We start from the raw sequence: 25,485 nt of genomic DNA, 5'->3' as shown, positions 1-25,485 counted from the left end.
AAACTGACATGAACGTAATTGCATTTTTCCCCTTGTAGTCAAGCAGTCAAGGAAAGTAGGAAATAAATCAACTCCTCACACAAAAGTGACGGCACAAGACTTGGAAAATATGGACGATGCTCTGCTAACGCTAATACTCAGAAACCCAGTTGATGTATGGGTTTCCTGTGGAGAGCCTTTTCTCTCTTTGGATGGTAAGTGGATGTTACCAAGAGAGAGAGATATTAAGAAAATAATGTGGCACATATTTTATGTGGAAAGGTAACGTCGGCTTTAACTTACTATAACGAGGACAAAAGCCTGGCTGCCTTAAACTGAATTAATTTTGTGGGGAATATCGTTTTTATAGCGGTTTTGCTAAACAAATTGTATCGTTATCAACGCATAATATATTGATATTGATGTGTTTACTTACTGGCAATCTCCTTGTTTGCGCGACCTTGTCACCTCCCTAAATAGGCATCTCATTAACATACTAATTGACATAAGAGGTCTTCTTCTAAAAAAATAATAATTTGCACCTGCAACTAACATGCATGGGTGCAAATTTTTAAGTTTTTAGAATTCACAACATTTTTCCAAGTTACAGTTGGAAATCTCTACCAGTCGCAGCTTTTAAGTTTAAAATTTGGAAAAGTTTTGAATGCAAATGTATACCCAAGCATATTTTCATAAACAAAATAAGACAGAGCGAATGCACTTACTAATTTTTCGTCTCGTGTTTCTCCATAGGAAAAATACTTTTCCCTTTGGGGATCCCCGTTTCCAGGCACGTTCACTATTTTGAAGGCTGTTTCCCTTTTCCACTCTGAATGTACTTCTGTCTTTGACAGGAGTAAATACCCAATCATTTCCAGCATGATAAATCAGGCCGGAAAATCGCTTGTGCATAGCTGAAAATGTGTAGGTTTGTCTGTGGTTACAAACTTTTACTGCAGCCTTTTCCTGATATGCTCACTCCCCACCCATAAGGTTACATTTATTCACACTGAATCATCTGCGGGAGTAAATCCATTTACAAGTGCAAAACCAACTTTCAAGTATGGCAAAAGTGTTTGTACACTGGTACTTAAAGATATATGGACTGCAAAGTCTGCTTTAGATGCACAAAAACATTATGAAAAAGGCTCACAGTCTTAACTAGATTAAAGTTAAAACCCTATCCTCCTCTGATAGGGACTATACATGCCTAACCCTAAATGACTCCAACTTGTCACTTGCTAACTACAATGTCGTAGGACTCTTACCTTGGAGGTAAGACTGCTTAGTTTAGGGCAGCAGCACCACCGAGTGTGAGTGAATGAGTCAGTCCCACACCGACTGGAAGCTGTCGGCCTGACTTTGTCGGCTAGCTAGCAGCACCTCACCCAAACCTAGAATGTGAAGGAGATTTGACACTCTGGGGGTTATTACAACTGTGGAGGAGATGTTAATCCGTCCCAAAAGTGACGGTAAAGTGATGGATATACCACCAGCCGTATTACGAGTTCCATAGGATATAATGGACTCGTAATACGGCTGGTGGTACATCCGCCACTTTACCGTCACTTTTGGGACGGATTAACACCACCTCCAAAGTTGTAATAACCCCCTCTGTCTCCTCAGGGAAGTCATGGTGGACAGATCATACCCCTTTCTCTTGGTTACACAAGGTGTCACACATGCTAAGGCAGACAAAGAGGTGCAGGGCACGTTTTATTATTTACTGAAGCAATTGCATCCAGTGATAAAAAGCAGTTGCGTTTATTAGGCACCTGAAACATAGTACAGTGATGATTGTGACCATCATAGAATAAAATATAAACAGTCTCACCACCCTGATCTAATCATAAAATCTAGTGATTCCTAACAACACTCTAATGTCTAAACCTGAGCGCCTAGTGGTGTTAGCCCTTCTTCCTAATCTGGTCTATGGGAAGAGTCCTGACCCCATGCCTGAAAGACAGGCAATGGTCTGCCCGTTGTCTGGCAATCCTCCCAGTTGGCTGGAAAGACAAGGTGAGGATCAACGAAGCGGTCAACGAAGTGGTGAAACCCTCAAACAGTCATGGCTGGAATGTCCTCTATCCTCCTTCGGCCTATGCGGTGTGATATAACAAAACATGTTGTGTTCTACGAACAGGCCTGCTGTGATTTGTCTGAGGTTGAGGGTTAACTCCGTGACTCTTGGAGCAACAATACCAGGTAAACTATTGTGTATAGAACATGACAGCCTTGATCAGGGTACAGAGTGAAATGCATGTAAGGGACACAGACAACTATGCCTTCTCAGAAAGTTAGCTGATTAAAATATAAAACAACCAAGCTGAAAAGCAAGCTGTGCTAAAATATAACAAAACTAATAAAATGTGTTTATATGTGAAATGGCACAGGATACGGGCTTAGAGCTGAAATAAGGGTGCCCAATCTAGGTGCTGAAGGGAACCCACCGAATTACTATCTCTTCAACCATCTTATCATTTTAGTCATTACTCATGTAAAAAATGCCAAAGTAGTCCACCTGTACAGGCCTGAAGGATCCTCACAGAGAAAACAACAGAATACCGTATATCATTAAGTACATTAGTGAGAAACAAATGTGAAAGACACCTACAACATTAGAAAAGAACAAGCAATGAATATAGGTGCCACGAGTACGGCTCCTCACATAGAAGTCCCTGCTATAGAATAAATTTTAAGATGTTGCTAATGTTGCTAATCCAATTCCATTGACAAGCAGCAGGAAGCACTCTCTAACTATTCAGCAAATCGAGAAAGAACTACCTGGGAGCAGTGGAATCAGAAAACAGTAATAGAAAGAAGAAAATATTTTAGGTGTCAATGGATACATTCATGTACAAAAGAAGAATCTAGCCTCAATATCACCCTGTCCATGAAGGAACAAAGAAAAAGCAGCTATGCAGGAAATGAAGCCCAAATCCCCTAAGCACCAATCAGATGCCAAAGCCACCAGAAAAAAATGCATGTGTAGCAAGTTTATTTGTGAGTGCATTTGTGAGTGTATGAGCAACTATGGTTCTATCTTCTCTACCACAATTTGCCCTAGGCTTCCTTTTTTATTTGAACACAGATCATTGCAGAATCACTGGAGATAATTCCACATACATGTGACTGTAAAGTGTTGATCTTTTTATGTGTAGACATGGGAAGCACAAGTGGTTCTGGGTAGGTGAGTAAGCACATTTTTATTGAGGATGCACCTGAGCAATTTTTAATTGTGGATTCTACAGCAATGAAATACAGCTTTCTGTCTTAAACTATCTCTTTTAATAAGTCTAAACTTAGCAATAAGTTGGATTTTTTGTGATTTCAGAAGGAAAACATATATTCAACTGTTCTGATTTGTGTATATTATGAGTATTGTTCTGTTACATTCCAGCCGTACAGCAGATGGAAGAACGCAAGAAGGAGGAATGGCTACAGAAAGAAAATATTTTGGCTGATCTGAATGCCATGAAACATAAAATTCGACATCTGCAAGGTCAGTATATTTGAAATTGAATGGGGAAATATGTTTTTCTAAAATTTGATTTGGTTATTTTCTTTAAATTGTGAAAACAAATCTTTCCTGAAAAAAATTTAAATATCTGCTCTGACAATAAACACTTGAGATTATGGACATTTGTGTTTTCATGTTTGTAAAGATATAAGGGCTGATGAGATCTTGGGGGATAAGTTACTCCGGGATATCCAGTCTGCCAAACTATAAATCCCATTATATCCTATGGGATTTACATTTCAGTGTACGGGATATCCGTCCCCATTGTGACGGAGTAACTTGTCCGTCAAGATCTCAATCTGGCCCATGGGCTCTAATTTTGATGAACTAAATGTTATGTTCAAGGGTATCTGACCAAGAAGCCAAGATGGTGGCTGCTGGCTAGACTGCTTCAGACCGTACCCAGGATAATCCTGTTCAAATCTTGAAGTGAATGCCAGAGCTTCTTTCTGCAAACTGTATGGAATTGCTGTGAGCAGCTTTGAGGCAACTGGAGAACCTGAGCAGTCGTTAGCCTTAGGGATCCTAAGGCAGAGCAGGCTGTATGGTGCGGGTCTTGGCGAAAAATGGATTGGCCATGTTGGTGGGGTTCTTTGGAGCAACCTCTGCAGCGACCGAGCTCCAACTTGCATATGAGTGACAGTGGAACCCTCTGGTCTGAGGACTTCTTCAGAGTACTGGAGGACAGCAGTGGGGGGGAGGGCTGCCTCAGCGCCGGTGGTGTTTTGCCGCAGCTGAACCCACATGAAAGGGACTAGTAGTGTGTGGATCTTCCTGCCTACAGTGTGGGAGATGGGCATAAGCCACACCTGAGTTTTGTGATTCCCCTCCCCTGCCCCCTGCTAACGAGAATTAGTGGTCTAGGAGGGATTCTTAGACTTTCCCTCGTGTGGGGGGGATTACTCGTTGTGGTTTTTATCATGTGAGACAATGTGGAAGGGCCTTGTGTGAAGGTCTCAGTCCCTTCTACTTTTGTTCCTCAAAGGCCTTGGATGAGCTGACTGGTTGCACCCATACACATACTTTTGCCTCATTCTGGGCTTATGGTGTACAAGGCACCTGAGGTGCTTGTGGAGTGAGGCGGGCTACACTTCCTTTAACAATGAAAGGCCATTCTGGGTAAGGCTTCAGCTAACTGGTTGACAAGAGAGATTTGGTCATTGGTGGGACAGGACCATAGCAGATTCATGACCAACAAAACAACTCAACATCATACCAGATGATTATATACTGCTTTGGCCTTAATGGGTAGATTGCAAGGATTACTAGTGCTTTTAATTGTCAATTGTGAGAACGACTTTGATACATAAGGTGGGACTTTGTTTGCACTTTTGAAGAGAATGAACTAAAATCCTTCAGTATATATGACTCTTGTATGATAACCTGTCAGCAAGATTTTGAGGGGTTGGGTTGCATCAAATCCCTTCCTGATTTGTAGCAGCACCTGATAAGATTGTACACTTTACTCCATTTCAACTTGCCGTTGCAATTGAACCTTTGGCAGAGGGGGTCTGCAGGGATGGCCTTTTTTGAGGATTTGAGTAGGCCCCGCGTACTGGAGATAAAATATTCATATACACTAATGACCTGCTTACCATCGTACAAGACCCGGAGTGGCCGGGTCTGAGAGCACTAAAGATAATTCACATTTGTAGGGATCATAGTGGCTTGGTGATTAACCAGTCCAAGTCAATGGTTTGCCCTGTGGGCATAGCACATCAGTATCTAGGCTGGGCCAGGGGACTTACAATTGCAGCAGGTGGAGTTTGATACCCAGGGGTTTACACCATTTAAGAGAGCGCACAGGCATGTCAGGAAAATATTAAAATACAGTTGGATAAGCTCAAAAGCAAGTAGGTGTTTTGACCCCCTCTCACTGTCCTTGGTAGGCCCATGGTCGTTACTGACATGATACACAATCATCCCCACCATATGAAACCAAGAAATTAGATATGGGGAGCACTTATGTAATGCACCTATTATATGGGGGTAGGGGCTGACCTGCTTTTACTGCCGTCCATGCACACTGTTTTCAAGATTTAGTGAGAGACTTGAAATATGTGGTGTTAAAAGGCAAACTTATAAAAGAAAACCCACTGTGGTGGGATGAATTGTAGGGCCAGGTGTTCACATTGCAGAGCTTTGGAGGATGGACACAATATGAATTTCCCACCTGGGAGATTGTATTTTTATGTATTGCAGCATTTATATTGCCCTTACTACCCCTATGTGGGTCATTGAAGTGCTTGCCTATATGAGTATCACGCTATACCATGTAGGGTGTGTGGTGGCAAGGATGTTAATTTTCCATGTCATGTGTGATGACCACAGAGGTTCAGTTATCGTGGTATAAGACATAGCGCATAGCAGTGTGTTGTATGATGAAGTGTAAGAGACAGACATGCAGTTTTATGGCTTCCAGTATTGTATTGTATTGTGTAATGACTAAAACAGTCTTGCGCTCATTTGGAAATTTACAGGTTACATTGTCGTGTGTAATCACTAAAACAGTCTTATGCTCATTTGGAGATTTACAGAGGAATATGTGTTTGTATAAAGATCTGTTTGTGACAGGAGCAGTACCTTCTCACATGCTGGAAATGATACAAATCAAATTACTATGGATAAAAAATGGCATGTACAAAAGTCAGAAATTAGGACCCTGATTTACTACGGACTTATGTTGTCCTTAAATGGGATTTACAAAGCAAAAATTCCCTTGCTGTGCTCTGTTGCCTGTAGTAATAGTAAATATGTCCAAATATGTCAGGGGCAGTGCAAAGTCTCTAGCCAGTGGAAGATCACTAGTGCATTTTGCACTGGGATTGGACAAATATTAAGATACGACCTTCATGTGTACTTGTAAAGCACAAGAGTATTCTGCTGATGTGGTGCTTAAAACGTTTTGTATCATTTTTCTTGTTTATCTCCTTGGACCTATGCAATATGTTTCTTGAAAGACTGTATAAAATATGTGATTCACCCAAAATCTATATATAAGATAGATTACTGAACAGAGCAGCCCTTGTGGTAGTTGTGCCCTCGGATCCTGTCACTGGTAGACAGTTTTACCAAGGAACCTCATTAAATCCATTTGTACTTTTGCATGAAATTGCATTTAAACATAGTGCTTTGGTGTGGACTCTGCAGGCGATATATCACCGCATAAAAGAAGTCACTGAAAAGGGTAAATGCTTTAATTTCTCCTAATAGCCCACACATTTGCATGTGTTCTGCAGTGCATAGCACACATCCAGTGTATGGGATGCTTCAGAGTTTGTCTTAGCATACAAATTTGTACTGCAAGGGTATCCTTCCGGTATAAATCCTGTGGTAGGCAGTGCACACTCACTACTGCAACATACCGTGAGACTCTGCATCATGCGAGCCAGCCTTTTTATATGCACTGGTGCAGAGGATGACAAAAGCAGGTTGTTTTAGGTCTTGTCTGAGCCAGTGTGCATGCACTATCCTTAAGGCAATCTACTGTTTCTTAAAAAAAGAAATGTGAAAATGGGCTTTTAGCCCACCCATTATTTACCATTGGTTAGTTTCATTGTAATTCGTATTTGCTTCCTTTTCACTGGTAAGCGCGTCAGCACATTTCAGCTTCACTTCATCCATGTGTGTTTCTTTTCTTCCCTGGAGTATGGACCAAATACTGATTTATTTATTTTTCTGTGCTGCTTGCACTCTGATTATGTCATCTTATACCATCAAAGTTGAAACTCACAATTCCACGTATTTATAGGAGCTAAATGCAAACAACTAGCAATAATAAAACTTTGTGGCATGTGACCAATTTAAGAAATATAAATTGCAGCTGCCTGCAGCTTTTATTAATGATGAAACTGTAAACATACCCCCTTTGTTTAAGACTTTAACCATACAGTACATGGTTTTGTCGCCATGTCTCATTTACTTATTTGTTGGTTACTTCTTTTATAATTTAGAGGATGTTTTATTCATTATTAAACATGTAGTGATTTCAAAAGGTTTGTGTTTTACCTTTACCTCTGCCCACCCCTATTAACTAAAGTCAGCTCATCCTTATCTCTCTTTACCACTACCCACCACAGAACCTAAAGTCACCATGACCTCCCTTTACCTCCACCCAGCCCATAACCTCAAGCCACCCTCAACTCCCTTTACCACTCTTCACCCCTGACTCCTCAAAGCACCCTCATTTTCCTTTACCTCTACCCACCCGGTACCTTCAAAACGCCCTCAATTCCCTTTACTTCTACCCACACCTTAGCCCTCAAAGTCGCACTCACCTCCCTTTACCTCAACCCACCATTAAGCCCTCAACTCACCTTCACCTTCCTTTAGTCCTGCCCACTCCTGAGCTTTTGGGCATCAAGTCACCATCACCTCCCTTTACCCCCACTCACCGCTGAGCCCTCAAGTTACCCTCACCACCCTTTACATCTAGCCACCCCTGAACCATCAAGTTACCCTCACCTCCCTTTACCTCTACTCACGCCTGAGCCATGAAGTCACCTTCATTTCCCTTTACCTCTATGTATCCCTAAACCCTAAAATAACTTTTTTTTAAATAAGAATGATTGTTAAACAAAATACTTACCTGTGTGGTAAAATATTGTGTGGTAAATGTACAAATACTTACCTACATGGTATTTACCTGCACTGTAAGGAATGCATGGTAAAGGCTCTGCAAGGTAAAGGCTGCTAGATAGAGGATGTTTCACCAGAGGCAGGCCACATCTATACCCCTTCATTAAACACTCTCCTGCCTTCACCCTAGCACTTCTGAATGTGTTGGTGCCACTCTCGGTTGATTTATGCACATGGGTATGATTGTCTCTGACAATTTTCCCTTTCTCTCACCACCCAACGCCCTATAATTTAAGTCTCACCTGAGATATTGTATATACTTACAGAGGCTTAAAGCCCATCCATTGCTTAACACTGGTTGGGTTAATTATCACTTTCCATTCTTCTCTTTGGTCAGTTAGTGCCATCTTCACTTCCTCTTCATATGTTTGTCCCTACCCTGGAGCATGGCCCAACTACTGCCTACCTTGCCAAGTGTCCTTTCACTGTTTGCCACTTTCAGAAGTACTTTTTTCCTTTCACTTGACATTTTCATCACTCCCACCTCCCACATTGTTGTTTACCATGCCCCCCGCCCTCTTCCGGTAGTGTTACTTGTCCGATCTGCTCCTCCACTGTTGTTGCTTGCCACATCCACCCCCAGCACTTTGTTGCTTGCCCCCTCCTGTCCCACCAGAAAAAAGCACCTACAATGCACACAGTTGGTTTCAAGATGCTACAAGGATGCAAATGGCACTTCTCTCCCTGCTCTGCAGGGGCTTTTTGGCAGTGTCTTCATGCAGGGCCAACAGGTGAACTTCAGCTTAGAAGTAGGATAACTAAATGTTTTATTTTTGTGAATGCAGATAACAATCCCATAGTACAAAAATAGATCCTTGACCTTTGTGGTCAACCCTGGTATGTCATATTGCTTTTCTTTTCTAACTTTCTACCATGCTACTGTGCAAAATGGCTAAAAGAATTTGGCAAAGCCAATAGCTCTCCCATAGGCAAGACCAGTTGGCTTAGACAATGCTTGATAAGAAATATGGCTCTGTGCTCTCTTCTCCCCCTTGCACAATGCAGCATGGTCTGATACGCCATAATAATGTATCTGGGCTGGGATCAGATCAGAAGTAGGAGCTCAGTAAGATTTGAGCTGCGTATGATGGTGACTATTGTATCATCACAGTTTACTTTGATTTACTTGTGTGTACTCTTGCAAACTGTAAAAAATGAAATCATATTACTTTGCTAGTAAGTCAATAGCAAATTCATAGGGCCAGATTTACAAGGCCTTATCGCCACCAGAGCTTAACTTTTAGTTAGTGACCCTCTGGTGGCGCAATGCACTGTGCGGTATTTACAAGGTGGCTGTAGGAAGCTGGCTCTGTTTATACTATATCAAAATGAGATATAGTGTGCACAGAGTCCAGGGGTTCCCCAGAGGCTTAACAGAGGCTAAAGTAGATAATAATGCTCTGTTTTGTGGTAGTGTGGTCGAGCAGTTAGGCTTATCAGAGGGTAGTGCAAAGCATTTGTTGTACACCCACACACAATAGAAGAAGCACAGACTCAATGACTTAACTCCAGACCAATGGTTTTTATATAGCAAAAATATTTTTACTTAATTTATTTCTAGAACCACAAGATTCAAGTTGCAGGTAAGTACATTGAAAAATACATATTTCACATATGAATCAATATCACTTTGATTGGAATCAGTAAATTTTACAGTTTAAGAATAAATGTCAATAATCTGTTTTAAAAGTTGACACACTGCAATTTTCAGAAACAGTTCCTGGGGGAAAGAAAAGTTAGTGCGATTTATAGGTAAGTACTTGATTTAGAGTTCCAGTCTCCGGGAGTTAGGAAGCCCACAGGTTGGGGCTCAAGTTAACCCCAAACACCCATCACCAGGAACACAGGGCCAGCCGGGTGCAGAGGTCAAAGCTGAGGCAAATTTATCATGGGCTCCGGTGGAGACTGGGGGCTCTTGGTTTCAGATATGCTGGTAGGTAAGTACCCGCATCTTCAGAGGGCAGACCTGGGGAGTTTAGAGAAGCACCGGGGGGACACAAATAGGCACCAAACACACACCATCAGCGGCCCAGGCATGGCGGGGTGCAGGGTGAAAACAGAGCGTCACACTCCCAGTGCTTCCCTATCAGGGGACCCCGGGGGCCAATTAGACGCTGCAGGCTGGTTCCAGGGGGTCACTTCGGGAAAGCCACAGGCGGGACAAGTAGGTGGGCTGTCTGCTGAATGTTGCTGCACCTGTGGTCGGATTCTTCAAGGCCTGGGGGCTGCGAGTGCATTGTACCTTTAGGCATCAGATATTTTCATCCGGAGTTTTCGTGGTCAGGGGGGTCCTCTGGATTAACACTGCAGGCATTGTTGTGAGGGACAGGAGCGGTCAACCCAGTGTGGGCACTTGCTGAGAATCACCTGGGGAGTTCTCTGTAGTTGGTTGGGCCTCCTGAACACGGGCCATGGGCATCGGGTGCAGAGTGGTTAGGACTTACAGATCCGGGGAGGTTCTGGAGTCCTTTGGTGTAGTTTATTTTTGGACACGGACACTATCCTCAGCAGTTCTTGGCTCTTTGAGATGCAGGGCAGTCGTCTGGAGCTTGACAGAAGTCACTGGTCCCTCAGGATGCATCGCTGTTCTTGTGCATGTTCTTTGAAGCAGGAGACAGGCCGGTAGGGCTAGGACCAAGTCAGTTTTCGTCTTCCATCTTCTCTGCTGGGGTTTCAGTTTAACAGTCCTTCTTCTTTCTTGTCGGGTCACCACTAATCTGATGACTTGGGTTCAGGGGAGCCCTTAAATCCTGGATTCAGGGGCATTACAGGGGTCAGATGGCAGTAGCCAATAGCTATTGTCCCTGAGAGTGGCTACTCCCTTCTGGTGTCCACTCCCTTTGGGGAGGAGGAGCCAAACCTAACCCTATTGGTCCCTGTCCTCCAAACTAAGATGGATGGTCCTAGCTGAGGTGGTTACTCTTCCATGTTTTCTCTAATTTTCCCATCGGACTTGCAGCCAAAAGTGGTGCTTTGTCTGGGGACAGGCAACTCCACTAGCTGGGGTGTCCTGGGGCACTGTAACTCGAGGCTTAAGCCTTTGAGGCTCACCACCAGGTGTTTCAATTCCTGCAGGGGGGAGGTGTGAGGCACTTGTCTGAAAGTGGAAGGCTGGTACAGACTGGTCAGTCCTGCACTAGCAGTTTGGCTAACATAGAGGGGTCATCTCTAAGATGCCCTCTGGGTGCATTTTTCAATAAATCCCACACTAGCATCAGTGTGGGTTTATTGCACTGAGAATTTTGATACCAAACTTCCCAATATTCAGTGAAGCCATTATGGAGCTGTGGAGTTCATAATGACAAACTCCCAGACAATGTAGTCAATATGGCTACAGTGCACTCACAATGTCTAAGAATGGATTTAGGCCCTGTAGGGGCATATTGCTCATGTAGCTATGCCCTCACCTGCAGTATAGTGCACCCTGACATAGGGCTGTAAGGCCTGCTAGAGGGGTGACTTACTTATGCAATAGGCAGTGGTTTGTGGCCATGGCACCCTGAGAGGGGTGCCATGTCGACTTTGTCTTTTTCTCCCCACCAGCACACACAAGCTGCAAAGGCAGTGTGCATGTGATTGGTGACCGGTCCTTTGGGATGCATAACACATGCTAGGAAACACATTTACAGATTTTGAGAAAGAGCACTGGTGCTGGGGCCTGGTTAGTACGATCCCAGCACACCTTTAATCAAAGTTGGCATCAATATTAGGCAAAAAGTGTGTGGGGGGGTCACCATGCCAACAGTGGCACTTTCCTACAGTGGCGTTAAGCCACTTTTTGTGGTTTAACACCACCCTGCAAATGCAGCCCCATCACAGGCAGAACTTTGCCTGAAAGGGGCATGCAATGGGTGTTGCTGTGGGCGTGGCACAGCAACCCTTTGCATTTTGACACTGCCCCAGATTAATGAGTTTTTGTAAACCTGAGGCAGTGCCAAAATGTAACGCCACCCCAGGAGTTGCATTAGCATGCCGCAACAAGGAATAAAGCTTTCATTTCTCCTCATTTTTTGTTCTTTCTATGTGTGCAACATTCTGCAGCACACATAGAAAGAGCAAATCATCATTGAAGATTGTTTTTGTGCAGGAAGGTGCCCCTTCTTGCCCAAAACAATCTCCCCCACAGTGCAGATATACTTGTACCATGGCACAAGGGTGGCTGCATTGGCGCTCAGCAGCAAATTTAGTCCCAGCGCAGGGGGCAACACAGGGATTCTCTTAAATTTGGTGCATCCCTGTGTTTTGACAATGACAGTGCGTGACACTGCAAAATTTGGTGCAGCGTCGCTCTACGTCATTTTCTCGTACATCTCAGACTAAATGTCCTTATTGAAGAGATGTTTAGAATCTTGTTTCTATAAATGTGTATAGACTTATTGTCCGTGGGTGACAGCCATATGCTAATTTCACTGGTTATTTCACAGACAAGGGCTTTTGACATTTTGCCAGCACAGAATATTAACGTTTTACTCTCTGGATATGTATTCAATTACATACATTAAACATCTGCCAAAAACACAACATTTGGTGATGATCTTGCTAAACATGTGCATGCCTTTTCTAAAACTAAAAGTTAAGACACATTATTGTGGAAAACATCTGTTTTCTTCTTGCAGCCATTGGTGAAACTTGTGTAACTTAACTGCAAATCATTAACTGCTGGGGTCATTGTGATGATAGCAAAGACCTCTACATACTGGTTACTTATAGTCAAAATTACACACTTGTGTGTGCGCGTGTGTGCGTTGTGTGTGCATCTGTGCGTCCCACTGTGAGGACCTGATCAGTCCACGCAGTCTGGGCAAGCCCTGACAGAACCAGACAAACACTATCTTTGTGAGAACTGGTCCCCATGGTGTGTTTAGGTACTTTTAAATGAGTGTATTATAAACTAAACATGCAGTTATATTTTCCTCTGCCCGCTTTTTAATTGCCCCTAGAATCAAAGACCGTGTGGAGTTAGAATAGTAAATGTGTGTGTGTGTAAAATATTTTTGGTATCCCTGAAATTATCATACATTTCTATAAAATGTGTTTTAATTGTTCTTTAAATTGTGAAAAAAAAAAAATATCCTCAAAAAATGAAACATCTATCCCTAGCAATAAACACCTGAGGTTATGAACATTCATGCTTTCTTGTTCGTAATGACGCAATACAGTGGCTCCCAACCTTTTGACTTCTGTGGACCCCCACTTTATCATTACTAGAACCTGGCAATCCCCACTGAATCATTACCGGAATCCGGAGACTCCCAGGCTAAATATTGTGGATGATTTAAAATGCAAAACAGTACACAGAAATATAGAAACAAGCATTCATCGAACACATACACAAATGATAGCACATTTTACTTAATTTGCAAACATGTATAAATACAACAAATAAAAAAATAACTTTAATATGAAGTTTGGAGCTTTTCTAAATTCAATTGAAGCCACGCATCTGCTATACTATATTCTGTTTGATGGACCTGCACTGCTCCCACAAATCAATTTGAGGATACTAATTTAATTTTTAGCCTCTAAATACAGATTCCATGACATTTACAGTATGTTTTAAAAAGTCAGGGACCCGCTGAGACGGCTTTGCGGACCCCCACGGGTCCCTGGACCACAGGTTGTGAACCACTGATGTAATATATAAATACATGCACTAAATGCTATAGTCCATTGATATTATCTGATAGTGTCAAGAAAAAACAGTGCCAGAAATTAATTGATTACAGTTTTAGGTAAGCTTCTTTAGAGATCCCCGATATTTTCCAATTGTTTCCATAGGATCTAACCTGTGCTAGTGGACACGGCCAGGAAGGGTGAAACTTCATAGACTCGCTCACACTCCTGTCTTAATTACAACGTCTCCCGATGCTCCAGCTAAGAACCCCAACATACTTTCATGAGCTGCTGAATTTTCTTGAATGGCTGATGCATCACATAGCTATTCTAATTAGAATTACTCTCTGTAGCCTTGTTCCAATCGACCCACTGTTGACACCTTTACAAGGGATAATATGTTCTGAACGATGCAGGGGACTGCAACATCTAACAGTCTTCAAAATTAGATTGTATGTTATGATGAACATGAGATGGTCCCATATCCCCTTTCGTAAAAGCATTCTTATTTTAGAAAGCCAAATAAACAGAGAATTCAGCTACGTTATAAGAATTTGCCACCGTGTGGCAGTATTGCCTCAGAACTTAATTTTTGGAAGCCAAATTCAAATTGATGTCAAGCAGCCAGGTTTGAAGTCACTTAGTAAACCGCAGATATAATCTGATTCTGTATTTAACAGTCTTGGAGATTCCGCAATATTTCCCTGAAGTCCAAAAGCTCCCCACGTGGTTTATTTAATCTTCGGAACCGCAGATAGATATTTGTGAAAGAATCTTCCTTTTTTATCTAACTCTCACAGGTTATTTTTCATAATGTCTACCTTTCCTCATTGTCACTATTTGTTTAAATTTATCTGTCTCTTTCTCTTGCTCAAAGCCTTATGATGAAAAATAAGTCCCATCTCCCGATGATGAATCATGCCACGATTAGTGGGTGAGGGCACTTTTTAACAACCCAGCACTGCTTCCCGTTAAGGTAGAGCTCTGATTTGTTCTGTGGGCGTCTGCTGGTTCTTTCTTGTCCCTTTTTGTGGTAGTGGTTCAATAATTTGGGGGGATGGCAAGGGAACTTTTCCTCTCTCCCCTTTTTGGTTTGTACGTATTATTGGAGAGCACTCATGAAGGCCACCGACTTTGGGTGCTATTGATGTGTGGAGGAATAATGCCGGATGTGTTCCCGCACTTGATCCGGCAGATGGGCCTGTTGTGGGAAAGAGCAGTACTAGGCAAAGCACCATATGCCCCAGAATTAGACATGTGGATAGTGCGCCCCTTTGAATAAATGTGCCGAGTGATGGCAGTGGACCACGAGGAACCCTTTAATCCTAGGGACTGGTCCAAGATATAACCATAAGTTTGCAAGGTCCCCATCAGTGCTAGGTTTACATTTATTCAATTTAATATAGTACATGTGACGCACCTTTTCCCAAAGAGGCTACACGCCATGTAAACCTCAGGGTCACTGTAATGTCCTAGATGTGGGGCAGCAGTGGTTGATTTTTTGCACATGATGTGGTGGTGCCCGGTTATAATGATATACTGGACAGGAATATTGCAGCACAATTGGGAGGTGACAGGTTGGGGGTGTTGTGTACAATTAAACAATGTGTGCTGGGCCTAATCCCATATAACCCAAAGGAAAAATTAAGTCGCCGCTTTGCATTACTGGGACTCATAGTTGCAAACATGTGAATAGTAATTAGTTGGATAAGCCCTAGATCTCCCAGACAAGAGGACTGGCGTAAAGATTTAAAGGAATGGGCTGGAATAGAGGGAGGCACATATGCGGAAACCCTGCAGGGTTGATAAAGTCCTCGATGATTTACTATCCCTGGGAGCAATGATACAGGTAATATTGAAGGCTCCAGATAGAGCCTCAAAGCAGGAGATGGACCATGCTGGGGAAGAGAGGGATGGAACGGGCAGGTAATATGTCTGAGAAGCACCAGGCAAGCACGAGGAAGGTTGGCAATGCGGAACAGTGGATAATTTATGCAATATTCGATAAGCTATGATGGGCAAATGTTAGGAAGGAGGTTGGGAACGAAAAGGTGCTTAATTTGTAAATAAACACATGCTGGTGCCCAAAGCTCTCCTCTGAAACACATGGCTGCTGCATAAATAGCAAGCACAGAATACTGAGGCAGCGTAATCCTAAAGCCATCTCATGCCTCTTTAATCCATTTACAGCCGATCTTGTCCCTTCAGCTCACTCTTGCAACTTTCTGTCTCTTCCTTTGTGACGCTTTTTCTTTTTTCTCTGTCTCCGTCTTTCCCATATGTATCTTTTGCTCGCAGTAAATGCTTGAGACAGAAAAATAAGTGCCAACCCTAAAAAATAAATGGCGTCCCCCGCACTGGAAATCACCGGCTCAAATTAAGCACTGGGAGGGGGGAATGTTGGGTATATAAGGATTGTTCTGTTCAAACTTTAGTGTTTATTGTATTACACAAGATGGTGCTATCTAACAATATATCTTCTAGCCCCTCTCACCCAGTGCTTAAAAAGGAAAAATAGAAGTGCAGGTACTCTGCAAAGAAAAGCATTACGTTTTTTTTGATAAGTGCAGGTACTCTCCCTCACAAAATAAAAAAGTGCTGGTACTCCGTACCGGACAGTACCAGCCTATTTAGAGCCCTGCTCTTACCTATGGTACTAGACATTGGAGGTAACCAGTCTGTCAATTTCGAGAATATATAATATTACCAAAAGCTGAATGAAAGCTATACATCATGATGGGTGTAGGGATACTGATATATCAATCATAAATGATTGAGCTGCAAATGCCAATGTAAAAGTTTAAAATGTACGGTTACATGGATGTGTACTATTCTTTGCTGATAATTATGGATGTTATGCCTTTTATCATTAAAAAATACAAATAAAGAAACAATGTTTTAAAAAGGTAACACCAGTGTTAGCCTATGAGAGAGATACCACTTGCCGTAGTGAACAATTAATTTAAGAGTTTTTCATTACCAGGACATGTAAAACTTAAAAGTACACATCCTACTTTTTAAATAAATTGCACTTTGCCCTCTGGACTGTCCAGGGCCAAGGGGTGACACATTTATTAACAAGCATTTGCAATGCAACGGGTCTCGCATTTGGTCATGTTAGAGCTGAGAGCGTTGTAAACTCCTAACCGGACTTTTCACTGGTAATGAAACCTATCGGCAAAGTGCAATTATGTACGTAACTGGAAAAAGTGCAATTAACTGTGTAACAGGGTCGATATTATGTAAAACGCTCGACTTCTGCCAAGCGAGATCGCACTGGGAAAATAGAGAAAAAGTAGTCCATGATCCGGACGGAAAGCAGTGAGCCTCGCATGTTTTCTGTACTTTGTCGATGCGCTCGAGGAGGGCTATCCACCTGGAAAAGGCATGACGTATGCATGCCTTCCACTAATGAAATAAAGCAGATTCTAACAGGCAAGCCCACGAGCCAATAAAAGACACTGACGTAATGTGGACGGGGCTTTGAGCCCTTTTTAATTCCTAAAGCGTCTCGCTTAGTGAAACGCATGCACAAGCGCATGCAACGCAGACTCAACCCTAAAAAAGAAGGTATGGGTCTGGAAAACGGTTTATGGACAGTTGATAATTGACAGTTGACAGGACAGTTTAAAACTGCACTCACGGGCTTACACGCCTAAGACATGTTTAGAGGGCTATTTAATTGGGTGGTACAATCAGTGCTTCAGGCCCACTAGCAGCATTTAATTTATATGCCCTGAGCACAAGTAGTGCACTATACTAGCGACGTATCAGTGAATTAAAGATGTCAGTTTGTTACGCACCAAAGTAACATGTTTTAGGGAGTTAGCACAATCACTTTAGAACTGGTTAGCAGTCATAAAGTGCCCAGAGTCCTAAGACCAGCACTAATAGGTTCAGCAACATGGAGGAGGAGAGGCAAAATGTTTGGGGGAAGATCACCCGAAGGCTGGCAGGTCTAACACCATCTCTGCGCATATTTGTTGTTTGATGGACATACCATTCTCTATCCACTGTCCAGCGGGCGGCATGAATGGCCTGGATTCTCTACCTTGTTGCAGAAGTGTAGGTGTTTTGGTACTGCAGTGGGCAGGGCAAGAGGCAGCACTTTTCCTAGTCACTAAGCGGGCATACGAATGTTTTTTGTGTTAATACCTTTCAGCTTCTGCAGGTGCTCTGCGCTTCTTGTTGTTATTATCCATGACCATGCTGTACCATTGGCAGCTGCCCTCCCTCCATATGTGTTTGTCAATCAGCAGAAAGGGAGGAATTACAGAATCTGTGCAAAACCTAGGTGTTCATACCTGGATGTGACGTGTTCATAGCAGACTGATCATTTAAGATCGCGAGAATACATATTATTATATAAATCATCAGCATTTCCTGTTTCACCTCTTGTTGCCTAAATCATGTTCTGCAATTGTTATTAAAAACACTAATGTCTGTACGTATGGTCAAGCGGTAAAAAAATCAGACATATGGAAAACAAACCTAAAATCGTACGACACCTACACCAAAGATTTAGACTATCCTTTGTTCCTAACACCAAAACATTACTTACCTCTTTTTCATGACTAACGAAATGCACAACGACTAAAGTGTTCACCTGGTCGTTATTATAACTAGAGGATACACCGCATCACCTTGCATTAATGCATTTAACGAAGGGCAAGTCTGCATGCAAAAATACGGTACGCTACAAATTACAATATCGGAAATCACACTTGTCACAGTTGAGAAACTATCACTTTGTATGTGAGTGGGTGTAAGAAGTATTGCTACCGTATCCAAATATATTTGAAAGCATCAATGTTTTTTTAAGCTAATTTCACTATTTAATTCAGGGCAACGGGTGACAGCTCTCAAGCCAGCCAGCATGGTGCCAACGAAGAATCCAGCACAGCCAGTGGTTGTAGAAGGTGGCTGGACTGAGAAAACACCCGATGAAATGAAACTCATCGAAAACATACAACACCTGGAGGTAAGGGTCAGCTTTGAATTATTCTGTCTATAGTCGAACATTATAAAAAGACAAGCCGTGGCCCCAAAAGTATGAATAGTCACTGAATACATCAGAGAGATGCCCTATGACAGTCAGAAAAAAAAATCCATGGCTTTGAAAAAAGAAATACAAAGTAACTTACACTTGTAAGCTGCATATGTACGTTTACTCCTACACTTTTGAGATACTTTACTACTTTTGGCTGTGTACTATTTAAGAGTGTAAAGTTACTAAGCATTGTAGACTTACATGTATCTACCCCCTGAATCAGAGACTGGAGTCAAATTTACAGATATAAGTTACTACTGTCACAAGTGAGCAGTAGTAAGTCCAGCACAACACATGGCCAACCACTGAAACTGCAACACTCACCACCACAATAGCAAGGTTTAAGGAAAGGTAAAAAAAGGTTGCAAGCTGCTTATCACAAGATGACCAACACACTTTTTCCTGCCATGTATGCTGAATACATTGATTCTTACTTACTGTGTTGACTATCTACATTCTTGTGATGCAACTTTCTCAATAAACAAGAAAATCAGGTACATGCCCTGTACTGATGTCCCCAGCCTCGAATCATGTCTGTGGCTTTTATTTTTCAGAAGCTTTGTGTGCTTGGAGAGTATAGGTTTGTAGTCATTGCAGTCACATTTGTTTGCTATCTCTCCAAAGTAGAAAGTGGAAACATGATGGGATCCTCTGAATGGACCCCAATGCATTGGAGACAGCTGTGTTTGGAAGTGTATAGTGTAAAATGCAGCCCTTGTGTCTAATTGTTGAATTACAACTCGCTAAAAAAGGGATTGAATAATTCTTAATGCACCTGTTGAGGTTTTGGAGAGTTAAATATGTGGGGTTTAGGTGCTGGTGATAAGGTGCCAGCCTAAGTGCTCTTTAACCCAAAATCCACAAAGGCAGTACTAGCACCTCACATCAACCAACAAACCACTGAATAAGGGTTACCTTCAAGGTAAGCAGATCTTCAATCATAACTGCTGTTGGTTATTATTCTTAAAGCATGCTTATCTGAAGGGGTTAGTATTGTACTGAGAGTTTTTTTAAGTGAAACAGCAGGTTAGGCTTCACCATCAGAGGCCATGAGTGTATTGATAATGTTATTAAGCTAGAATCAGAATACATTCTATGGGGAACTGCTGTACTGTTGACATTGTTGGCAACAATGTAGCTATCCAAATAACAAAGGCATAAGTGTGGCCCACCCATGAAAATTGAGCCATTACTGGTGACATTTTAATTACTTCCCCTTGACATTATTGTAATTTTGGCTGTTGAGTACATGATGGTGGTCCTGTCATAACAGTACCTAATTGGTGCTGTTCTTGACATTATTCTGGCTATCTCTGGCATTATGGTGGTGAAAATGCTTTAATGTGCATCCCTATTCATTGATGATAATGATATCTGGCATGCACGAAATGTAGAATCTGTCAAGGTGTGACTAGTAATTTTGACTGCTTCATGAAAATGACAAAGACATGGCAAGTTGCCATTTGGAGCCCAAATATTTATTTGTAAAAACATTTAAATCTATATTTCGGGACATGTCTTCTTTCACATAAATGCAATTATTTTGTTTGGGGGAACTTAGCTTATGTATGGAAAATGGAAATTCTGTATTTCAGTGTGACATGTCCACGCCTCAAAAACGCCCCCAAAACACCACTTAAACGGAAACGCTTATGCAGGTGTATTCATGAAATAAATTTAAACCTGATGTTAGAGGAAACATCTATGCTGACTGGTGATTTGGTTGTTTAGGCAATTACTGCATTGACTATATCGCATGACTTTATCAATTTTTTTTAACATGTTTATTGGTATTTCGGTTGGTACATCATCTTATTCACATGATCAAAACAGCTTACATGGCCTTACAAGTCACTTTTCCATGACAACTTTGAAGCAGTTAACCAGCACTGCTATCATTTTATATTACCCCAACTCTGAGGTTTGTTCCTCATGGAGCTCTGTTTACAAGTGAAAGAGTTGCAGTGGGGGTTGCCAGTGGTTTCCCAGTTCAGTGCAGTGTATCCGTGAAGCCGGGTGTTGACTACCACCACTTTCAGCTGTGGGCGCTCAGGTACCCATCCACTCTGAATATAACAACTAACAGGCAAAACATACAACTTGCCCAGTGATCTGAACCAAACTACTTGTCCTGCGTGTGTGCCTGTGATCACATGGGGCCCTTTAGCAACACAAAAGGATGATAGACGTAGTGCTGCGCAATGCAAACACTCACCCCAGTCACAGATCTGGGTTTAATCCATCGTTCTTTTGCTCACCATTCCACCCCAGTTTGGACCCAGCCATATGCAAATCAGTCTTGACCCTGTTCCTCATGAGAACAGTCCAGCCCGAACTGCCAGGCCAGGAAACAACCATCCTTGGACCGGTTTCAGGGTATCACCCTTCATCAGCCAGGCTAGCTTGAATCCAGTGGCACAGTGAGCAAAGGACCCACGTCTGGGCATACATGGGGCCCTACCAGAGGGGAGGGGGTGAGGAAGTGGGGACCCTGAGTGTTCATGCATGTTTATTCAGGGGGGTCCCGGAGGTCTGTAGCTGTTGCAGTCTGAACTCCACTGATTAAGCGGCCCATCTGCAGCGCCATCCATAGTCGCCTCAAGAGTGTCCTATGTTCACGCCACCTCTGCCCAAAGGGAGGCTATCAATCTGTTCCTCATCCATCTCATATCTTCCCTCTGAAGGACCCGTTCTTCCGCCCTGTCCCAGCAGGTAACTTCTGCCACCCATGTGCATAACCTAGGTCCATTGCTATTCTTCCAGGCCATTGCTGCCCTCGTCTGTGCCAGTCCCAATGCCAGTTCAATAAATCTGTTCCCCACCTTTTTTGGGGAGGGGGATTTTGTAGGGGTATTCCAGGGTTCGAGTCTATTCAGCGTCTGTCATCTGTCTCCCTAGATCTGTGTCCCACTTACGTCTCAGTCCCTCCAATGATCAGTCTATCATCCCATTCAGGGCTCTGTAGAACCACGTTACCAGGTGGGATCTGCCCTCAAGTATCAGCATAGATTGTAAGATCACAACCACAGTGGGTTCCTCGTTTCCGTCCCCTCACATGGTTTCAGGGTTATTACGATGGCCTCATAATTTAATAACTGGCCGATGACTAAGCCTGTTTGGTCCGTCAAGTCACTGAAAGGGATTAACATCCCTCCCTGGTACCGGTCCCCCACCCTTGCGATCCCCACCTCCGTCCACTGTTGTAGCTGTTGTGCGTTAAAGGAGGAGCAGGATTCACCATGTGGGAGGCTGACCAGTGGGAAGGCAGGGTTGTGTTTTTTTTTAATGTGTTCACCTGAGGCCCTGCACCAGGCTACCAATTCCGTGGCCACCAGTATATTCAATCCAGGAGGGGCCATTTTCCACGAATTATGCAAGCCAGGAGTCCCACTCTTGGGTAGGCCCCTCGTCTAGATCATCGAGGTGTCCAGCCCATTGAGTCATCTCGCCAGCCACTGAAGCTGAGCTGCCAAGTGGTACAGTTCAAAGTCGGGTACTCCTAGCCCCTCCTCCCCATGTGGCAGGCAGAGTGTTGTCAGGGCTACACATTGGCACCCCATCTCCCACACCTTTTCTCGTAGGAGCCTGTCCAAGGGGCAAAACCAGGTCACCTGGATGAGCAACAGTAGGTTGGCAAAGTAATGAAGAAGCCTGGGGAGCATTACCATTTTGGAGACAGCGATCCATCCCATAATGGGAAGTTTTAACTGTAGGAAAGTACCATCTTGCCTGGCATGTTACCCCCCTTTTTTACTGTATGGATGTTTTTTTTGCCTATGTGTCACTGGGATCCTGCTAGCCAGGACCCCAGTGCTCATAAAGTATGCCCTGTATGTGTTCCCTGTGTGGTGTCTAACTGTATCACTGAGGCTCGGCTAACCAGAACCTCAGTGTTTATGCTCTCTCTGCTTTTAAAATTGTCACTGCAGGCTAATGACTAATTTTACCAATTCTCATTGGCACACTGGAACACCCTTATAATTCCCTTGTATATGGTACCTAGGTACCTAGGGTATTGGGGTTCCAGGAGATCCCCATGGACTACAGCATTTCTTTTGCCACCTATAGGGAGCTCAGACAATTCTTACACAGGACTGCCACTGCAGCATGACTGAAATAACGTCCACGTTATTTCACAGCCATTTTACACTGCACTTAAGTCACTTATAAGTCACCTATAAGTCTAGCCTTCACTCAGTGAAGGTTAGGTGCAAAGTAACTTAGTGTGTGGGCACCCTGGCACTAGCCAAGGTGCCCCCACATTGTTTAGGGCAAGTTCCCCGGACTTTGTGAGTGCTGGGACACCATTACACACGTGCACTACATATAGGTCAATACCCATATGTAGCGCCACCATGGTAACTCCAAACATGGCCATGTAATATGTCTAGGATCATGGAATTGTCACCCCAATACCATTCTGGTATTGGGGGGACAATTCCATGCATCCCTGGTTCTCCAGCACAGAGCCTGGGTACTGCCAAACTAACTTTCCGGGGTCTCCACTGCAGCTACTGCTGCTGCCAACCCCTCAGACAGGTTTATGCCCCCCTGGGGCCTGGGCAGCCTGGTCCCAGGAAGGCAGAACAAAGAATTTCCTCTGAGAGAGGGTGTTACAGCCTCTCCCTTTGGAAATAGGTGTGAAGCACCTGGGAGGAGTAGCCTCCCCCAGCCTCTGGAAATGCTTTGATGGGCACAGATGGTGCCATCTCTGCATAAACCAGTCTACACCGGTTCAGGGATCCCCCTGCCCTGCTCTGGCACAAAACTGGACAAAGGAAAGGGGAGTGACAACAACCCTGACCAGCACCTCCCATGGGAGGTGCCCAGAGCTCCTCCAGTGTGTCCCAGACCTCTGCCATCTTGGATGCAGAGGTGTGAGGGCTCAATGGACAACTCTGAGTGGCCAGTGCCAGCAGGTGACGTCAGAGACCCCTCCTGATAGGTGCTTACCTTTCTCAGTAGCCAATCCTCCTCTGTGAGCTGTGTAGGGTCTCTCCTGTGGGCTATTCCTCAGATAACGAATGCAAGAGCTCACCAGAGTTCCTCTGCACTTCCCTCTTCGACTTCTGCAAAGGATCGTCTGCTGACTGCTCCAGGACACCTGCATAACCGCAACAAAGTAGCAAGAAGACTACCAGCAACATTGTAGCGCCTCATCCTGCCGGCTTTCATGACTGTTTCCTGGTGGTGCATGCTCTGAGGGCTGTCTGCCTTCACCCTGCACTGGAAGCCAAGAAGAAATCTCCTGTGGGTCGACAAAATCTTCCCCCTGCCAACGCAAGCACCAAACGTCTGCATCACTGGTCCTCTGTGTCCCCTCTCATCCTGATGAGCATGGTCCCTGGAACACAGGAGCTGGGTCCAAGTGTCTCCCACAGTCCAGTGGCCCTTCTGTCCAAATTTGGTTGAGGTAAGTCCTTGCCTCCTCACCCCAGACAGTAATCCTGTGTACTGCATAAACTGCAGGTGCTCGGGCTTCTGTGCACTTTTGCAAGACTTCCTTTGTGCACAGCCTAGCCCAGGTCCCCAGCACTCCATCCTGCATTGCCCAACTTGCTGAGTTGCCCTCCAACGTCGTGGGACCCTCCTTTGTGACTCTGAGATGACTGCTGTCCTCAGATCTTCTAAGTTCCTGTTCAGGTACTTATGCAGATGCTGCCTGCTTCTGCAGGAGCTCTCTGAGTTACTGAGTAACCCCTCTGTCTCCTCTTCCAAGGGGCGACCTCCTGGTCCTTCCTGGGCCCCAGCAGCACCCAAAATCCTCAAGCGCGACTCTTGCACCTAGCAAGGCTTGTTTGTGGTCTTTCTGCATGGAAATAACTCTGCATCCTCCAGCGTGCCGTGGGACATCTTCTGACCAAAGGAGAAGTTCCTGGCACCTTCCGTTGTCAGAATCTTTGGCTTCTTCTACCTAGAGGCAGCCCTTTTGCACCTTCATCTGGGGTTTAGTGGGCTCCTGCCCCCCCCGACATGTGTGTGACTCTGGGACTTGGTCCCCTTCCTTTACAGGTCCTCAGGTCCAGGAATCCATCTTCAGTGCTTTGCAGTCAGTTGCAGAATCCCCTATCTCGACTTTACTATCTTTCTGGGGTAGTAGGGTATTTTTACTCCTACTTTTCAGGGTCTTGGGGTGGGGTATCTTGGACACCCTTAGTGTTTTCTTACACTCCAAGTGACCCTCTGCACACTACACTAGGCCTGGGGTCCATTCGTGGTTCGCATTCCACTTTTGGAGTGTATGGTTTGTGTTGCCCCTAGGCCTATTTCTCCCTGTTGCACTCTATTGTGATTCTACATTGTTTGCACTACTTTTCTAACTGTTACTTACCTGATTTTGGGTTGTGTGCATATCATTTGTGTATATTACTTACCTCCTAAGGGAGTATATCCTCTGAGATACTTTTGGCATATTGTCACTAAAATAAAGTACCTTTATTTTTAGTAACTCTGAGTGTTGTGTTTTCTTGAGATATAGTGCTATATGATATAAGTGGTATAGTAGGAGCTTTGCATGTCTCCTAGATCAGCCTAAGCTGCTCTGCTATAGCTACCTCATCAGTCTAAGGTGCTAGAACACCTCTTTTCTACTAATAAGGGATAACTGGACCTGGCACAAGGTGTAAGTACCACAAGGTACCCACTATAAGCCAGGCCAGCCTCCTACATTAACAATCACCAAAAG

General features: G+C 43.7%; 1 protein-coding gene across 1 annotated transcript in view; it reads left to right on the top strand.

Moving 5' to 3' along the window:
• The window catches only part of DCDC1 (doublecortin domain containing 1), a 1,098,140-nt gene that overhangs the window by 1,021,685 nt on the left and 50,970 nt on the right, over positions 1-25,485 (top strand). Inside the window, exons 33-35 of the mRNA XM_069223476.1 lie at positions 39-194; positions 3,380-3,481; positions 18,595-18,731. Coding sequence (XP_069079577.1) covers positions 39-194; positions 3,380-3,481; positions 18,595-18,731 — 395 coding nt within the window. The remainder of the gene's footprint in view (positions 1-38; positions 195-3,379; positions 3,482-18,594; positions 18,732-25,485) is intronic.

This window comes from Pleurodeles waltl, chromosome 3_1 (assembly GCF_031143425.1).
Source record: "Pleurodeles waltl isolate 20211129_DDA chromosome 3_1, aPleWal1.hap1.20221129, whole genome shotgun sequence".
Taxonomy (NCBI): Eukaryota; Metazoa; Chordata; class Amphibia; order Caudata; family Salamandridae; genus Pleurodeles; species Pleurodeles waltl.
This window is presented reverse-complemented; position numbering and strand designations above follow the sequence as displayed.